The sequence below is a fragment of the Peromyscus maniculatus genome, chromosome 20 (assembly GCF_049852395.1).
Source record: "Peromyscus maniculatus bairdii isolate BWxNUB_F1_BW_parent chromosome 20, HU_Pman_BW_mat_3.1, whole genome shotgun sequence".
Classification (NCBI taxonomy): domain Eukaryota; kingdom Metazoa; phylum Chordata; class Mammalia; order Rodentia; family Cricetidae; genus Peromyscus; species Peromyscus maniculatus.
The window spans coordinates 4,798,531-4,817,863 of NC_134871.1; the positions used below are offsets into that span (position 1 = coordinate 4,798,531).

Here is a 19,333-nt window from a genome sequence, read left to right on the forward strand (position 1 = left end):
ACCCCTTTCTCTAGGGTAGATCTTGTTCAGGGTTGCTTTGGGTCCTCCCAAAATAGGCTGAGGTTCCTTTGGATAGGGCTCTTTGGACGTTGAGTCATTGCGGACATAATCAAGGCAAAATCGGGTCGTCGGGGGGAGAGTAACACTGGCTTTGTTAAAGGGAGGGAGAAATTCAGGGTTGCAGAGAGAAGGGGTACAGTCTTTACATATGTCTCATGGGTTGAAAGACTGAAGAGCAGGGCTGTGTATCCATGGAGGCAGAGACTTACGTGATGCTCCTGTGGTCCGGGGCTGGCCAGAGCCACCAGGAACAAGAAAGAGGCATACAAGAGGTTTCCCTTACGGGTTGCTGGGCTGCCGGGAGAGCTTGGCCCTGCTAATACCTTGAGCTAGTGCTAGTACCTCCAGCACTGTGAGGATTGCATTGAAGCCAGCCGACCCTGGCCCTTTGTTAGGCGGGGAGGAAGCTAATACCGCACTCAGGGAGCGTCCGTCTTCCTGTGTAAAACATTCACTCTTCCACATCCAGGGATGTTTGTGTTCTTCATTTGTTGCCTGTTGTCTGTCATGGTTGGCTGACTTTGTGCCATTGAAATATGTATTTGCCTGTTAGGGGAGAAGGCTCAGTGTGCCACATGGAGAAGAACTGAGATTTGGGCCATGACGTATTTTACAGGACTTGGCTCCATTCCCTCAGTTCTAAGACATGGAACCAAATCAAAGTGATTTACAAATGAAGATGTGTATGGCCTTGGTAGAATGGGAGCCCAGGTTTGGTGAGGGGCAGGCTCAGCCCAGAGCCGGCTAGGGAAGTCGCCAAAGACTTGGGGTTTTTTCTGACTTCTGTAGGGAGGATGAGCCTCACCCTCAGACAAGCAGCCCCAGAGCCATGGTGGTGTACCGCAGTGGCTGGGCAGTCCGTGTTCATGTCTTCCAGGTTTCTCTGATAATAACATCTCCTGATGTTATCTCAGTATCCTTTCTTCCGTGTCTCTTTCTCATCCTTGAACCAGCCATTGCGAAGAAGAAAGAACTTACATCATTTAAGCATGGATGGTAGAGTCCGCTCTGGGGACTCTCACATGTGCCCTTCACATGCTGCAAATTCACAGCTCTTACCCACCTTTGATACATGTAATAACACGCTCGAACGATGTCCACACCCGAATCCCCAGGACCTAGGAAGATGGTCCAAGCTGCACTGGAAAAGGCTGCCTGCAGGTGTGATTTCATTAGGGTTTTGTGACAGGGAAATTGTCCTGTATCCAGGCTCAACATAATGACAAGGTTTCCTATAGGAAAGAGGGAGGAGAAGTGGTGTCAGAGAGAAAAGATACAAGGACAGAAGTAGAGGTTCACAGACGACCTTGTCTCACCTCTGACTCTGAAGATGGGGGAAGAGACCTCTGTGAGTCAAGGGACACACGCAACCTCGAGAAGGTGGAAGGGGCAGGAAATGGATCTCCAGAGGGAATTCAACTCTGCTAGTATTCGAGGTTAGCCCAGCGACACCCATTGTGAACTTGTAACCCCTGGAACTGGAGCATGGCCCTGAATCGAGTCTCCATGTAAACCCATGTAAAAATGCTGAGTGTGGTGGCACATGCCTGTAACCCCAACTCTGAGGAGAAGATGCAGGGATCCCTGGGGCCCACTGACCAGCCAGCCTCACAAAGTAATTTAAAAAAATAATGCAGAGAACAACTTGAGGAAGGTTCCAGATGCTGGCCTCTTGTACACGTGTGCGCGCGCGCACACACACACACACACACACACACACACACACACACGGAGTAGAGAAAAAAAAAAAAACCAAACTGATTGTTGGACCAGCCTCCAAATGAAAATATTCCCTCATTCAAGGAGTAAGCTCATATCTGCCCTTGCAGGTGGCCAGGTGCCTGAACCAGCCATTTGTGATTCTATAAATACTCTCATTGTCATGTTGGACCTCTTCCAGATGTCTTCTGTCTTTGTAGCTCCAGCCAGTTTCCTCCCATTCAAACCTGCTGAGGTTTTTTTTTTTTTAATGTCCTAGGAGAGGTCGGGAAAGCATCAGCTGTTGCTAAGCATTTACACAGAGAGATCTATTTTTAGGGTGACCCTTAATGCTGGGATCAGCAAGTTCCAACACTGGGTTCTGGGGTCCCCTGTGCCAGGGACAGAGAGATTGCTGGTAGGAAGTTTTCATTTGTTTCTTCATTTCTTGTCTTCTGGGGCCTGTGCAGAGGCACAGTGGTGGGACACGGGCATTACGTTCTGAAACGGCTCAGTTTCAGTCGACCCATGGCTCGGCTGCCTCTGGGAAATAAATCTGTGGAAGATATTGGGGAGGTACAGAAAAAACAGCAGGAGGGGGGGGACGACACACACAGGGACTGGCCTTTGCCATGATCTTTTCCATCTCCTAATTCTACCTCAAGGAAATGGAACTGTAGGTCTGGAGTAGACACCTCCCACCCCCCACCCCCACCCCCCTGGCCACCCCCGTCACCCCGCCCCCAGCTGTCTGTACGTAGCCATTCAGGCACCCATTCACTACAGTTCTAGACTCCAGAACCAAGCTTGGAGAGCTGACTGAACAAAACCTTTCCATCCATGCTAGTGGGTAAATGAGGAAGTTGGGCTTCTGCTGGGCTCTGCCCCTTTCTACCTGGTGGTGTTTTTTTTTTTTTTTTAACTATTCCTGTAGCCTTGGACATACCACTTAAAGTACTACTTCTGTCTGTGAAGCGGGCATGGCAACATTATCAGCACAACTGGGAATATTGTGAGGATTGAATGATTTACTATGCGGAAAGTACTTAGGCTGGTACCTAAACATTCTAAGCAGCACCCGAGTGACACATAATTCTGTTTTTAAACAGCTGGGTCCTGTTCAGTTGGGTGTCTGTGCCTCCATGGTTCATTTAACTAGATCATTATAATGGGACTTCTTGATGTTGTAAACATTTCAGTCATTGTCCTCATAGGTGAGGATTCGCCATTTTTCTTAATTACTTCCTCGGGTTGAATTCTTAGGATTAGAGTGGCTGGCTCAAAAGAGAGTTATTTTTAGGTTATTTCTTGATAGCTGCTACTGATTTCCCTTCAGGAAGGCCTTAGTCTACCTTCCTAGCAGCAATGAATAAGTGGGCCAATATCCTGTGTGGCCACGTTATTAATTTTTAATCAAATGAAGGTGCAGGAAAAAAGAAATCTTTTCCTGGGGATAAAGTGTTCCTCACCTTCCTTCGGTCCTGAGTAATAAAAACCCTAAAACCCGCAGCAGAGGATGGGAAGACAAGTGGAGCGCGTGAGAATTGCGCCCTCTAATGGTGATCCCTGGGAAGGCACAAACACTTTGTAGAATGTTAGTTGGGGCAGCGGTATCGGTTTTTTGGGGATGGTGGTCGTGATGGATGGGAGATGCAGAGTCTCACGGATCCCGCACTGGCCTTGAACTTGCTATATAGTTGAAAATGGCATTGAATTTTTGGCCCTCCTGCCTCCATTTCTGGAGTGCTAGGATTACAGGTGTGTGCCACCCTGGCAGTTTCCCAGAGCCCAGAGGGTTCCTTACCTGCTAGCCAAGCGCTCTTCCAACCCACCCATGGCCTCAGCCCCCAGAGGCACCATTTAGATGTTAAACCAGCCTTGGGATTACATTTGCTACAGCACAGCTTCGCAGTGGAGTGTTAGTTTTATTCTTCGGGGAAAACTTGTTACCATCTGGAGATGGTTTCCGATATTCAAGTCTGAGTATACAGTAGGGGGATCCTGCTGCTGGCTCCAAGTGGGTCCAGACCGAGGTGCTGTTAACTGGCAGTACGCAGGACAGCTTCACAACGAGTGTGAATAGTATTCTTGTCAGAAGCCCTGCCTGAGAGGATTGGGCAAGCTCCCTGGAAAAGCAGCCTTTTGGGAGCTAAAATATCTAGAGTTGTTGTTGTTGTTGAGAAAAGGTCTCACTATGGAGCCCTGGCAGGTCTAGAGCTTGCTGTGTAGATCAGACTGGCCTGGAGCTCCCAGGATATGCTGGCCTTTGCCTCTAGAGTGGAAACTCTCTTGGTTTGTGTATTTTTGAGATGGTGCTAGCCCCAGCTGGCTTTGAACTTCTGGCGGACCACTTGCCTCTCCTTCCCAAGTGCTGGGACTAAACGCTCTGGCCCCTACGCCCAGCTGAACTATTACTAATTGGTAGCCACTTTTTTATTGTTATTTGCTTGCTAGAGAGCTCTTAGCTTGCAGAATGAGTGGAAAATGGAACCAAAAGACAAACATTTCTGTGGAGAGGACAAAACAAAATGTAACCCATATGATGTCGTGTGTTAATAAGAGGGATTTTTTGTTTGTTTGTTTGTTTCCTTGGTGGCTTGGTTAAACCTGCCATGGCTTTCTATTGGATGTTTTGATGGTTAGAAAACTGATTTGATTTGACACTTCCCCGGGTTTCACAACCAACATGTTGGTGTTTTCCTAATATTTTTGCCTGCACCTTCCAGAGTCCTTATGCAGTTAGGATCTGAAGTTACAATTTGGTCTCCACACATCCCAGTAAATACTGATTCAATACTTCCGTAAAGGGGGAGGAACAGAAGAACTTCAAAACCAATATTAGGAAGGGTGTGCCCGAAGGGAAGGAACGCCAGGAATCTTGGGAAAATCAGTCCATGTTTTAGCTTCTACCCTTAATCGCTGAACTCAGAGGTCTTGGTCACCAGTGTCCAATTAAAAAATATTCCGTGACTTAGGTTTTGCTGTAGCTTTGCTGTAGAATTTCATGCATCCTCAAATAATGATCTAGAGGCCCTTAATTATTCCAAAACAACCTTGAGGGTTATTTGGGCAGATGGATGGGATGGCATGAGTGGGTGGGGGAATTGTTTGCTTTGTTTTGTTTTTTTGAGACAGGGTTTCTCTGGGTAGCTCTGGCTGTCCTGGATCTCACTCTGCAGACCAGGCTGGCCTCGAACTCAACAGAGATCCACCTGCCTCTGCCTCCCAAGAGCTGGGATTAAAGGTGTGTGGCACCACTGTCTGGCGAGAGACATTTTTTATTGTGTGAATGTGTGTCAGACCGCAATCTCCAGGAGTCTTTTCTCTGGATCTCAGGTCACTCAGCCTGGAGCAGTGCCTTTCAAACCACAGGTCCCAGTAATGGCTTTGTAAGGGTGATTTCTGACTCACGACCGATAGTACAAAACGAACAAGAAAACTTACATTACAGTAAGAGTTACCTTAGTTTTGGTGATATGCAAAAGGCCATATTACCTAGATTTACATATGGATATTTGTATAAACATACACGCACAGTGAGAAGTTCTGAAGGTAGTGGCTTAGGTTCTGTGGTGTGATGAGACCTGACTTGTGTTTAATATTGAATTCCTGCTCATCCCCCGTCCCTCAACCGAGCCCCCTTTGTTTTCCAGGTGGTACCCGGGAGATCGGCTCAGCGCTCACCAGAATGTGCATGCGGCACAGGAGCATCGAGGCCAAGCTGCGGCAGTTCTCCAGGTGAGGAGCGTCCTTGCCCCTGTTCCAGAGGCTTCGGCTCGTGGTGCAGTAGTCTCCAAGTCTCCACAACCCCTTCTTGCCTCTACTGCTCATTCACGGAGTGCGCTGGGCATGAGGCTAGCGCTGGGGTTGCCGTGGAGACCATTAGTCCTGCCCCTGCCCTCAGGAGCCTGCCCTGGCCTTCCGATCACCGTGTGCCTCCCACAGGTCTCCTTATCGCCCACCAGTGGTGGAGATGCTGCGCACTGCTGAGGTCCCCTCCCCACAGGAGCCTCTTGGAAGGAGTGGGATTGTCTGCCCCCCGCCCTGTCCCCCAGGCCCATGTGCTGAGGACAAAGCCACCAAGAGGGAGTGGTGCCTCAGAGCCCTCTTTGCTTCAGTTATTAGGCACCAGGAATAGGGTGAAATGGCAGTGGCTGGTTCAGGGATTTGGAATCACCTGTCAAATACAAATAGCCCTTGTGTCCCGAGCCGATCAGCGGAATTCAGCACTGTCCTGCCATTTTCTTTGAGGGGATGCATAGAGTGCAAGAGTGTGTACCCAGAATTCTCTGCCTTTGATTAGAAACTGGCACTTGCAACGTGAGAATGTTCTGGGTCTCTTCCATCTTTCTCCTTGTACAGGTTGTACGGTTACTGTGTCTTTATTATTTTAGGTCCTGAGTACCTGTAGCACCTGGGGTCTTAAAAAAAAAATAATGCTTTCCTCATCCCCTGAATTTTAGAAGGCACCAAGTTAAGCTCGGGTGTCTCTGCCTCTTGATGGTTTCCACTGTGTGGCCAGAGGAGTGACCCCAGGTTTCTGCAACCTGGCTTTTAATGTGGGCTGGAAGATAACAGAGGGTATGAGAAGAGGTCTCTCCAGCTGGGCATACTTATGTCTTTTTTAATGAGGTTGTTTTAATATTTATTTATTTTATTTTTTTTTTTTTTTATTTTTTTTATTTTTTGGTTTTTTGAGACAGGGTTTCTCTGCGTAGCTTTGCGCCTTTCCTGAAGCTCACTTGGTAGCCCAGGCTGGCCTCGAACTCACAGAGATCCGCCTGCCTCTGCCTCCCGAGTGCTGGGATTAAAGGCGTGCGCCACCAACGCCCGGCCTATTTATTTATTTTTTAAATAAGGGCTCATAAGATATCTCTGGCTGGCCCAGAACTCACTGTGTGGACCAAGTTGGCCTTGAACTCACAAAGGTCTACCCGCCTCTTTTTTTGGGTTGCTTGGATTAATGGTGTGAAGTCATGCACCATCACCTTGGTTTATATATTTATAAAACTTCTTAGTTGTCATCAAAAGTATCCTGAGACCAGGGCTGTTCTAAAGTGGGGCTTTTGAGGCAATGGTGGTTCATCATGCTGTCTTTACCTGCTTCCAGGAAATGATTTAAGTATGTTTGGACCACTGAGTGTGAATCCTTTGGAGCATCTTGCTGTGTAGCCCAGGCTGGCCTCAAACTGCCGATCCTTCTTTCTCACCCCTGAAGTGCTAGAATTGATGAGAGGCGAGCCCCACCACCCCCACCACCCAGAGTGCATCTCACACAGGAAGGACCCTTTAATCTTTATCTCTTCTTTATCTTTTGGCAAAAGTGCTTTGATTGATTGCCTGATAAACCCACTTCAAGAACAGATGGAAGAGTGGAAGAAAGTGGCCAACCAGCTGGACAAGGACCACGCAAAAGGTACAGCAGGAGGCGTGGGGCGTGGTAGCTGTGAGTGCTGCCGCGGCTGCTGCCGCTGGTTTCCTGGGTTACTCCTGTCGCCAGAATGGCTCAGAGCCTTCTCCGACTCAGCTTTGGGGGATGAGGGCGAGGGCCCCCAAGTGTTCCCACTGACGTTGTTAACCACTGCTGTTGCCTGGGCATGGAACACTGCTGAGCACCTGGTCCTCTGTCTTACTCCTCTGTGGTTTTCCCCTCACTGAATTTAACATGAATTGTAGTCGTCTTAGTCGGGGTTTTCATTGCTGTGAAGAGACACCATGACCATGGCAGCTCTTATAAAGAAAACGTTTCATTGGGGAGGCTTGCTTACAGTTTCAGAGGTTCAGTCCATTTTCATCATGGCGGGGAGCATGGTGGCATGCAGGCAGATTTAGTGCTGGAGCTGAGAGGGCTACATTTTGCAGGCAACGGGAAGTCAGCTGAGACACTGGGCTGTATCTTGAGCATAGGAAGCCTCAAACCCCGCCCCCACAGTGACACGCTTCCTCCAAGAAGGCCACACCCACTCCAACAAAGCCTCACCTCCTAATAGTGCCATTACGCTGGGATTTTGAGAGGCATTTATGTTCAAATTACCAGAGTAGTTATGGTGGGTTCAATGCCGAACATGCATACTTAAGACATTTTAGAACATTTTGAAGGCCTGGACCCTCATGACATAAAGACCTTGCGTCACCTGCTTGGTACTGGCCATTTTCTTTGTGGGTTGTGTTGGGTAAGAAGTCTTTGTGGACTCCTTTTGCTAGTCATTGGGGATCTTGGTGGCATGAGATGGAGCCAGGTGTTATCTGCAGAGGAAGTAGCACTGATAACTGTCGAGTGATGGTTGGTTTAGTCCTACCACACAGGCCTATCCATAGTGGCATAATAAGGCCCTTTTTTAGATCATTCTGGTTCATTGGTGGCTTGGTTTTGAGATGAGGTCTCACTACATTGCCTAGGCATCTCTTGAACTCCTCCTGAGCTCAAATGATCCTCCTGCCTCAGCCTTCCAATTGAGGTAACAGAACATGTGCCACTGCGGCTGGCTGATTGTGAGGCGCATTTCTTGCCGGTTGTTGTGGAATGTGTAGGAAGATAGTTGTGTTGTCCGCTAGTACAGAATGAAGGGCCCTTGGACAAGACTAAGCCCAGGGACGGACAGTGAGGACAGCCTGTGCTGGGTGGGTGCACCCTGTAAGGTGGCTCCTGAGACGGGCCACTCTCTGGTCTTCGGGACGGTTGACTGTGCTTCCTGGAGGCTGGACAGCGAAGACTATTCCACATGCCCAGATGCTGTCTGTAACCACTGGGCACTTGGCATCCATCCAGATCACTCATTCTTTATGTTCGGACACCCGGAGTGATTGAATTCCCGTGTTCCATGTCTGGGCGTGCACTGGTGTCAGAGAATTCATGAATTCATCTCTTTTTCTTTTCTTTTCTTTTTTCCTCTTTCTCTTTTCTTTGGGTGACTGTTCCTCTAAAGTTGATCACCGGCTCTCTCTAGTGGAACCAAAGAGTTCATTTTCACTAGGAGCCATATCACTAGAGAGCTTCGGGGGCCTTCAGTGAAGCATTTTGATAAGAGGATGTTGTAAAAGAATGAAGGCTGTGTGCACTGAGGAGTCACAGAAGGGTGTGAGCCGCCATGTCAGTGCTGGGAATTCAACCCGGGTCCTCTGGAAGAGCAGCTAATACTTTTATTTGCTGAACCATATCACTAGCCCCTATTCCCATTTTTTTTTTTTAAGTTATATTTTACCTTCAATAGGGAAAAATGGCACCTTGAATCTGTGTCTCTTCTTAAAGTTTCACATCCTGGTGATGTTTCTGGGATCTGGCTCCTGTGTTTGAAACAATACTTAAATCTTCGGCTTTTCGTGTACTATCAAGGAGGCGGGCATATTGGTAGGATTTATTCTCCCACTCATCCTTGGTTGTCCACGTGTGTCCAGCCATCGTTTCATGAGGAGAAAAGAAACTAGAACTATGTGACTCCACAGCAGAGCTGACTGTGACAGAGACATGAAGACTGATGTGTAAAGCTTGTCTACGAATGATTTTTCTGAGCCGCATCATGGCGAGAAAGTAGCGAAGAGCTCAGCTTGGCCTGTGCGGTCGGGCAGAGTCCCTCAATTGGCACACGGTGCTCCCCCTCCTGCCCATCCCCAGTGCATGCACTGAAACACTCGTCAGTTGCTTCTTTCCTGATATCCCCAGTGAAACGGAGACAGCCCGAGTCTCCGCAGTTAGGCCCTTGTCGGTCTCGGCATATCTGTTGGGGTGACCTCTGTCTGGACAGGCCACAGGGATGCGGAGTGCCAGCCTGTCCAGGCACAGTGAGAGAGTACTTCCTTCACGTCACCTTCAGTGGCCATGTATGCTACCGGCCCCCAGCATCTCAGGGTGTGCAGCAGAGCCCAGGACACCCGTCACTGCCCTCGGGGTCGTGGACAGAACTACATTGCAGGCAGGGTGCAGGCAGGGCCACAAGGAAGCCAGAGGTCCGCAGTGGTGTAGGTGAGCACAAGTCTGTTGAGGAGTTAGAAAGCAAGGTGCCATTTGAAGAGTGTCCTGTCTCATCCAAGTGAGTGTGGGGCAGTGGGAGGTGAGCTAGATAGAAAGTTGGACCCCACCCCCATGGGCTTCCTCTGCCCCCAAGAGGAATTGCAGGAATACTTGTGTGTGTGTGTGTGTGTGTGTGTGTGTGTGTGTGTGTGTGTGCGTGTGTGTGTTGCATTATGTGTGTTCACGCGTGTGTACACCTGTAGGGATGAGTACCCGTGGAGGCCAAGCATCCTGGAGGTCAGAGTTCAGTGTCAATAGCTCTCCATTTATGATTGGAGCAAGGTTCTTTTGATTGTAACGGAACTTGCCATTTCAGCTAGGCTGGCGGTCAGGGAGCTCCAGGGACCTCCAGGGACCCTCCTGTTTCCTTCCCAGCTGCCCTGGGTTACAGGTGCTGAGGATCAGAACTCGGGTCCTCATGCTTCCACGGCAAAGCACTTTATCCAGCGAGCCATCTCCCCAACCCCACGTGTCTGGGCTTGAACGTGAGAGTGAGCGGGACAACATTGGGCTGGAGGAAAACCGTTCTGACCCTGGCTTGCTTATGCCTTCAGCAAACGCATCTCAGGATCCCAAGGGCCGATCTTTCCTGAATTCGAACAGACATATTGTGATTTTTTTTGTTTTAAATGAAAGCAGTCCCCAGTGACATCCTCTCTTGGTGTGGGCAGCACAAGGAAGGACTATAGTGCACTTTGTGGTTTTTCATGTAAACAGCTCCTTTGTTGTGAAATGTCACTGTGATTTTTATCATTGCGTACTGGAGATGGCTGTTTACTGTGTGTCTGAGATCATGCTTTCTGGGATAAAGGTTGAGCAGAGTGGTGACATTCTTCAATGTTCTGCTTCCTCTTAGAATATAAGAAAGCTCGCCAAGAGATAAAGAAGAAGTCCTCTGACACCCTGAAACTGCAGAAGAAGGCAAAGAAAGGTAACCCAGAAGTCTGCAACAGTAGTGTGACTTTGTAAGAGTGAGTGAAAGTGTGCTGTGTGTGAACCGGAGGCCATGTGATCAGAGTGTGCTGTGTATAAACCAGAGGCCATGTGATCAGAGTGTGCTGTGTGTGAACCAGAGTCCATGTGATCAGAGTGTGCTGGTGTGAACCAGAGGCCATGTGATCAGAGTGTGCTGTGGTGAACCAGAGGCCATGTGATCAGAGTGTGCTGTGTGTAAACCAGAGGCCATGTGATCAGAGTGTGCTGTGTATAAACCAGAGGCCATGTGATCAGAGTGTGCTGTGTGTGAGCCAGAGGCCATGTGATCAGAGTGTGCTGTGTATAAACCAGAGGCCATGTGATCAGAGTGTGCTGGTGTGAACCAGAGGCCATGTGATCAGAGTGTGCTGTGTATAAACCAGAGGCCATGTCATCACAGTGTGCTGTGTATAAACCAGAGGCCATGTGATCAGAGTGTGCTGGTGTGAACCAGAGGCCATGTGATCAGAGTGTGCTGGTGTATAAACCAGAGGCCATGTGATCAGAGTGTGCTGGTGTATAAACCAGAGGCCATGTGATCAGAGTGTGCTGGTGTGAACCAGAGGCCATGTGATCAGAGTGTGCTGGTGTGAACCAGAGGCCATGTGATCAGAGTGTGCTGTGTATAAACCAGAGGCCATGTGATCAGAGTGTGCTGTGTGTGAACTGGAGGCCATGTGATCAGAGTGTGCTGTGTGTGAACTGGAGGCCATGTGATCAGAGTGTGCTGTGTGTGAACTGGAGGCCATGTGATCAGAGTGTGCTGTGTATAAACCAGAGGCCATGTGATCAGAGTGTGCTGTGTGTGAACCAGAGGCCATGTGATCAGAGTGTGCTGGTGTGTGAACCGGAGGCCATGTGATCAGAGTGTGCTGGTGTGTCAGAACTAGAGGCCATGTGATCAGAGTGTGCTGTGTATAAACCAGAGGCCATGTGATCAGAGTGTGCTGTGTATAAACCAGAGGCCATGTGATCAGAGTGTGCTGTGTATAAACCAGAGGCCATGTGATCAGAGTGTGCTGGTGTGTCAGAACTAGAGGCCATGTGATCCATGTGTGCTGGTGTATAAACCAGAGGCCGCGTGATGCATAGTCTTCCTTAGAGAGAGAGGGTGGTCTGGAGAAGGGGTAGGAGCAAGCTCCACCTACCTGGGCTAAAGTTCTTTTTTAAAAACTACTTAATTATTTTATGTGTATTAGTGTTTTGCCTTACACATCTGCACACCACGTGTGTGCGTGGTACCCATAGAGACCAGAAGAGGGCGTCAGATCCCCTGGCACTGGAGTTGCAGACAGTTGTGAGCTGCCATGTGGGTGCCGGGTCCTCTGGAAGAGCAGTCAGCGTTCTTAACCACTGAGCCGTCTCTTCAGTCCATGCATTAAAATGCAGGACATGGATGAGTGTGAAGCCCTTGCCAGGTAGTCTTTGTCATTCCCCTGCCTCAATCTTCAAAATAGGGCAGTTCCTTGCCCTCTGTGCTTTATAATAAAGTTCTTGGAAGCCCTGCGATAGTGCACAGGAGCCATTATGCACATGTCCTGTAGGAATTACGACAGAAATGATGGCGTCCGCCTCCTCTTTCATAGTCCATCATCTCTGGCATCCTCTCTCGAGTCTTCCAAGTACATGAGCAGTGGCTGCAGTGGCCCCTCGACCCGTAGGCTCCGCTCTCTAGGGATTTTTAAGGTGTTTGTGAGGGCGGAGTACAAGGGTTCACCACCAAGGGGAGCCAGGCAGGTGTGAGCCGTCTCTTCCCACCCGTTCCTAGATTTGTCACCATCCAGGAGCCATCTTTGCCTCTCCGGATCAGGTGGGGTTTGAAGAGAAAAGGCCTAGCGGTATCGACTTTGCACGCATTTGTAACATTTCCCGGAGTCCAACAATGTGGGAAATTGCTCTGGAGTAGGAGGATGTAGCAGGAATCTTAACAGGATTTATTAATAAAAACAAACCCAGAGCCAGGTACTGGGGTCAACGCTGGAAGATCAGAGAAGCAGAACAAGCCCAGCCACCTCACCTTGCCAATTCCTCAGCTGATCCTGTTTCCTCAGACTGGAAGCCTCTAAGTCCTTATCCAGAATGGGTCTCAGCTGAATGTGCTGCTTAAAAGCCTAAAAGCTCAACCAGCTCTAGGTTCCTCGTCCTCACGCCTTAAATACCTTTCTGCTTTCTGCCATCACTTCTTGGGATTAAAGGCGTGAGTCACCATGCTTGGCTGTTTCCCTGTATGGCCTTGAACTCACAGTGATCCAGGCGGATCTCTGCCTCTGGAATGCTAGGATTAAAGGCGTGTGCTACCACTGCCTAACCTCTGTTTAATATTGTGGCTGTTCTGTTCTCTGACCCCAGATAAGTTTATTAGAGTGTACAATATTTTGGAGAACACAATACCACCACATTTCCCCTTTTTCTTTTTATTAAAATAGAAAGGGAGAAATATGGTGATATTTTATTTGTACTGAAATGTGATTTTATTTGTATGTTAATAAATAAAGTTACCTGGATGTCAGAGGTTAGCAATATAGCAAGCTATAGCAAGCCATAGCAGAAGTCTGGCAGTGGTAGCACACGCCCTTAATCCCAATCACATGACAGGCAGATCTCTGTGTTCAAGGACACCACCAGCTTGGAGATACGCCTTTAATCTCAATACCAACCATAGAAGACCTGAAGGTCTGTATAGACGGGCAGTGAGGAGGAGGTCATGTGGTTGGTTTTACAACCAATTAGAAGGCAGAACAGAAAGTCAATTAAAAGACAGACACACAGGAAGTAGTCTCTTTCAGCAGGAACGGACGGCAGCAGCAGTAAGGGGGTAAGAAAGGGTTTTTAGTCTCAGCTCTTAGCTACTGCTCTGGCTTCTTAGGCTTTTAACTCTGCATTTGGCTCTGTGTTTCTTGTTAATAAGACTGTTCCATCTACAGGAGAGAGCAGCAATTCTTGTTCCTTTTTTTCAGTTTGTTGTATCTCAGCTGATAAGATGGGCTCTTCTTTGCAGGCTGCTTCATGGGCGACAGTGAGTGCTAAAGGGTGTTCAAAGCAACCTTTTTAGGGAGAGATCCCCCAACCAACCCTCAATTTTCTCTTTCATCACTAAGCAGTGATTATTTAGAATGAAAACAAAACCCGTTTCCACAGGTGAGATGGGGGTGGGCAGCTGTGGGAGGAGGTGATGGCTACATAAAACTCTTGACATTTTTTTAAAGGGCCCCTTCCCTCCAGTTGTCACAAATACCCTGTGCCCACTTCAAGACGAGTGTGGTGGCGTTTTCTGAGACACTCAAGGTTTTCTGTCCTTCTTGGCTGCTGTAGTTTCTCTGCGATGTGTGTTGTGGGGCTTGTGTGTCTCAACTTCTTACTCTCTCTGGTGAGGGCACCTGGCATTTGACGAGTCATAGGACTTACAGCCCATGTTGTTTGAATGAGTCTGCAGGAGACAGTCGTGACTACTGTAGTCCATCAGGCTGAGGCCCCTGGAAGAGCAGACTGTCCACCTGGTTTCAGCTTGGCAGCTCTGAAATAGGAGTGGTCATGATCTCGAAGAGGTGGTCCAGGAGTGAGCCTTAGCCTTAGAGAAGGTTTGGGAGCCTATTGAAAGGATAAGGGAGAGGTAGCTGTTCCCCTCATCTCTTTCAGAATTCTCTTGTCAGAGGCCTCAAGTTCCTGGATGTAGAGAGAATCCATTTGCTCTAAGCCCTGCATAGACCCGAGAGGGTTTTCGACTGCTGCTCAAAGTCACTGGCATTGTCCAATTAGCAGAATTTGGATCTCCGGGTGCAGCCTGATGACTTGGTCACAGTGGACCATTAGAGGAGGTTGTGGCAGTTAGACCTGCCCAGTGCTGGCTGGTGCAGGCTGCCTGGGCACTAATGAGCAGTACATCCAGGCTAGAGAAGGTGATTCAGGACTCAGGGTGCTGGGCTGTGCCAAACATGAATTGTGCCTGGCCTTGGGACTTGGGGATAATTGGCATCGAATTACGAGGTTTCTTGAGGCATTTGGGCCTGAGGCTGAGAGAGTGGAGGCTGTGATCAGGGCTTCTGAAGTACTGCCTTGAAAGTCCTAACAGGGTCTCCTCTCCAGATGAGGTGTCCTCAGAACCAGCGGGCCCAGCTGCTTGCAGCGTTCTGGATGATTTCCTAGTTACCTAAAGGACAATCAGAACACAAGTTTGATTCTTTGTCACCCCCCACCCCACCCCACAAATCATCTAAGTATATTTTTAGACTTACATTTGAATGATTGGGGGTAGCACAGCCTTCCAAAAGGATCTAGGGTCATGATTCTGTCGGGATCTTGAGGGGTGCTCTCCTAGCAGGTGTCTGAGCAGAGGATAGGATGGAAGAGCCGTTGTTTAAGGGTGGGAGGAAATCTGAGGCTAGTTGTGTGGAGGTTCTGGTTAGCTGAAGTTTCCCATTCTGGTCAAGACCCCTTGAGTTGAGAAGGTTCACGCTCTTCAAGTGACAGGTGCCTGGACTCTGCTTGTGAAATGTTAGTCAGCTGGGGTAGGTGGCAGCCGCAGCCCCGTGGTTCTGTGTGTCCTGATAGAACTGAGCCCGACGCATGCAGTCAGCATCCCTGGCTGCTCTCCGATGCCGTCAGGCAGCTTTCCCGTGCATGTTTTTCAGAAACTGATCTGTGATCCGGTAGTTCTTATGTTCCATTGGGAGATTTCAAATGCCTTTGTACAGATCAGCCTGGCATTAGCCTTGTCGTTGACAGCGGCAGACACTTGATACAGATGTGGCTTGTAAACAACTTTATCCCCCTGCTTCTTACTTGGCAAACATAATTGTTTACCACGTTTTGTTTTTTTTTAATTCGGCTCTCTTTGAACTGTAGAGCTTGGTGATTATGATCTAACAGTGTCTCAATATTTCTGTTGCAGACACTTTAAGTGGTATGTCTTCTGTCACGTGACATCATTTTACACAGACTTGGGATCTTCTCCATCTATGGATAACTGTACCAGGCTTTCTTCTCCTCCTCAAAGGCAGGCTTGTCAAGTGCCCACAAAGCCAAGAGCAAGGGTCCAGAGAAAGGTGGCTTGACCTTCACATCAGGGAAGTTCCCGGCTAAGGCGCTGGGTCAAGGGCGTAGGGCAGAGCCAGCATTCATAAAACGTGAAGGAGACCAGGCCCCAGGAAGCTGGAGAAGTGATGTGGAGCTGGCCCAGGGGTCTTGACCTCCGAGTGGGGTAACTTGGGCACATTTCCTGCTCAAGTCTTTAGGATCCCAACTGTGAAGTAACAGGATCTGAAACAGGGTGCGTTAAGCTGCGTATCTGCTTCTAATGTGTTACTGTGTGAAACTGGTATCCTTACTTCTCATCAACTAACCTTCGTGTTACTATCATTGTGTGTGTGTGTGTGTGTGTGTGTGTGTGTGTGTGTGTGTGTGTGAAGGGGTGTTTCTGAGTCAAACCCACATGCAGGCAAGTTTCCCTCAGCACATGTTTTATTAATTTGAATTTAAAAATCGGTTTGAGAATGTAGCTTAGGAGGGGAGCGGTTGGCTAGTATGCACAAGGCCCTGCGTTCAGTCTTCAGCATGGCAAAACAATAAAAGTACAATTAAAGACTGACTTATGGTGAGTCCTTGTTTCCAACTGTAACCAGAAATGGTTTGTCCGTGGCCGTCCTGGAACTCACTTTGTAGATCAGGCTGGCCACGGATTCATAGAGATCTGCCTGCCTCTGCCTCCCAAGTGCTGGGATTAAAGGTGTTTGCTACCACAGCCCAGCTGATATTAGCCCTTTAAATAGGTGGATTCTTGTTTTTTGTTTTGCTTTTTTTCCCCACCAGCATCTGCAAAGCCAAGGTTATAAATACTGGGAATTCTGGGATGGGGAGTGGGGGGAGGCACAGAGTTCCACACAATTAGAATGTTTACTATTGTATTCAAAATTTACATTCCTTAATTTTTTTTATCATCCCACTGTGATGTTAGAACGCTGTAGTCCCCCCTCCCTCCCAAATTTTGATAACTCCCACGTGAAAGGTTTTCTTGCTGAGCATGTATTCTTTCTCTCTTGTTAACCCTTATCCTCTGGTTGTGCAAAGTACCAAGTAGGAAGGCGAGGAGGACTTGAGAAGGAGTGACTAAGAAGGAAGGCTATTGGCCAGGCAGGAGACGGGGGCTTGGGCTTGTAGCTTCTGGAGGTTGTGGGGCTGATCGTTGGAATGAAAATGTGCCAGCCAGCAGCTGCTGACCATGGGCAGAAGGTCAGGCGGGCGCTGCTCCGATACCAGTTTGACGTTATTGTTTTCCTTTCCGTGTCAATTGTGTGTCCTGCACTTGCTCACCGTGTGCCCCGCCAGTGGATGCTCAGGGTAAGTCGACATCCCAGATCTCTGGTGGCTGGTTACGGTGTGGTCCTTGCTGTGAGCCTTTAACTGTTGTTCAGATCTATGCTAGCTATCCACGTTTTCCTGCTGGCTCAGAATAATCACTTGTGCCTAATTTAATTTCTCATAGCTTGAAGGAAATTGTGTGTGTGTGTGTGTGTGTGTGTGTGTGTGTGTGTGTGTGTGTGTGTGTGTGTGTTTTAATCAGTGCTTGGCCATTGACACTGTCAGCACCATATGATCTATTAGGTCTTTGTAAGTCAGTATTAGATTCTTCTAAGAAAGAACCTACCAAATTCATTAAATACACCCTTGCATAGGAAGTCAATATATTTCTATATCCATGCATATGTGCCTTAGTAGATATGAGTATATTTGTTGATTCCATATGCAAAACAAATGTGACACGAAATACCACCTCCAAAGAATTCCCGAGTCAGATGTGGTATTGTTGAGCTTACAGAATTGTCTTGTCTACCCCGAATTATACAATACAACCCTTTCTAAAACCAATTGTCTTACAACAACAATAAGAACAGAAGTCTTTTTTTATTTTGGCAGTTTGTAAAATGCTTCCTTTCTAAGGCTTTGTATCTTTAAACCCGATCTTCTAAGTGATTTTCTTGGTCAAATGTGAACCTTTCTGTGGGTGAACATGATACTAAACTGCTTTGGTGTCTCCCTGGTTTCACTCCATCTTGCGAAAGTATCTGTGAGGTGTCTGTATGGCTTTCTTTCTGGAGTGTCCCACTGTTCTCTGAGCTCCCAAGAAGCATCTGCATTGAATTCTGTCATCTATAAACTCCATCTACGTGAGTCTGTTATTTATCAAGCGGTACAATGTTATTCATTAAGCAGCGCTGTTTACCGTGTGAGAAAAGCCACAAGGTACAACAAAACCCACTATAAGAGGTTATTAAAAGAAGGAACAGAAGGGGGGTGCTTAGGCCTGTGGAAAGATTGTGAAGGAAGAGAGGGGAGGAATATGTGGAACCCACTTTTATAGATTCCCCCCACATGTGCATATGGGCTTACATACCTACGCCACGCATGCACAGAGATTACGTGATCACGCTGCATGCATGTTACGTGATCACGCAGCACATGGTAAGGCCCTGGGATGACTAAGCATCTTCACCAGCCCACCTGGCAGTCATGAAGCTAGGGGAGTGGCTAGGAATCCTAACAGTCTCCTTGACAGGTAGCTCTTGGTGGGGACAGGAACCCACCTCTTGGTTATTTTGTGGTGCCGTTGGGTTAGTTTAAAAAGGATAATCTCTTCCTGGTGTCAGTATTGTGACTATGAAAACATGATAAACAGATTTTTAGTTAACCTTTGGAGAGAAGCAAAGTATGACACAGCCGTATTTTTGCTTATTTCGGTAACAATCTCTCTTGGTGGCATTTATGTATCCACAGTGCTGTGCAGCCAAACCCACTGTCTAATTTCAGGACAGTTTTGCCGTTCCCACAGACACTTCATGCCTTCTCCTCACTCCTCTGCCAACGTCTCCAGCTTCCAGTTCCTGATGGCCGCCCACCTGCTTTCTGTCTGTATTCACCCCTTCTGGACATTTCGTATAAACCGAATCACAACACATGGATCTTCTGATTGACTGTCAAGTTTTCTTTTTTTGTTTTGAGACAGGGTTTCCCTGTGTAGTCCTGGCTGTCCTGGAACTTACTCTGTAGTCCAGGCTGGCCTCGAGTTCCTGCCTCTGCCTCCCGAGTGCTGGGATTAAAGGTGTGTGCCTCCAGCGAGCGCCTAGCTGGATCATCTAGTTTTATAAGCTTTCCAGCCTGGTGTAATCAGTACATGGGGTAAACAACATTTTGTTTGAATTGATAAAAGGTAAGTTTGGAATGAAGAAACCACAGATGAGATTCGGCTCACTTGGAGGGATAGCTCTGCAACCCTTGTTAGTTCCCTGTCTGGTATAGGCAGTTCCTAGGGAAAGGGGGAGCTCAGTGTATCAGTCACAGTGTCTGGGCACAGAGACAAGGAAAGACCACATGAGCTTTAAGGCACGTTGGAAGGTAAAACTATCTTCATTTTAGCAGTTTTATGACAATTGCAAGTCCTTGGGGTTTGTCAGTGTTGCGCAGTGGTAGAGCATTTGCTTAGCATACACTAAGCCCTGGCTCTGTCCCCTAACCCTTTGCCACCGCTCAGTAAACAAAGGGGAAAAAAACCCCAACAGCTTCAGTTTTGATTTTTGTTTTGTTTTGTTTTGTTTTTTGAGA

The 19,333-nt window shown here is 48.0% G+C and overlaps 1 protein-coding gene across 31 annotated transcripts in view; it reads left to right on the forward strand.

The window, feature by feature from the left end:
• Mtss1 (MTSS I-BAR domain containing 1) overlaps nt 1-19,333 on the forward strand; it is a 151,087-nt gene that overhangs the window by 105,851 nt on the left and 25,903 nt on the right. For 19 of the 31 annotated variants that reach the window (XM_016008938.3, XM_076555724.1, XM_016008943.3 and 16 more), the window contains 3 exons: nt 5,412-5,496; nt 7,083-7,174; nt 10,623-10,697. In XM_016008938.3, the coding sequence (XP_015864424.1) occupies nt 5,412-5,496; nt 7,083-7,174; nt 10,623-10,697 (252 nt within the window). Of the gene's footprint in view, nt 1-5,411; nt 5,497-7,082; nt 7,175-10,622; nt 10,698-17,062; nt 17,075-19,333 lie in introns of those variants that run through there. The other 12 variants (XM_016008937.2, XM_006990659.3, XM_076555730.1 and 9 more) reach the window with 1 other exon arrangement.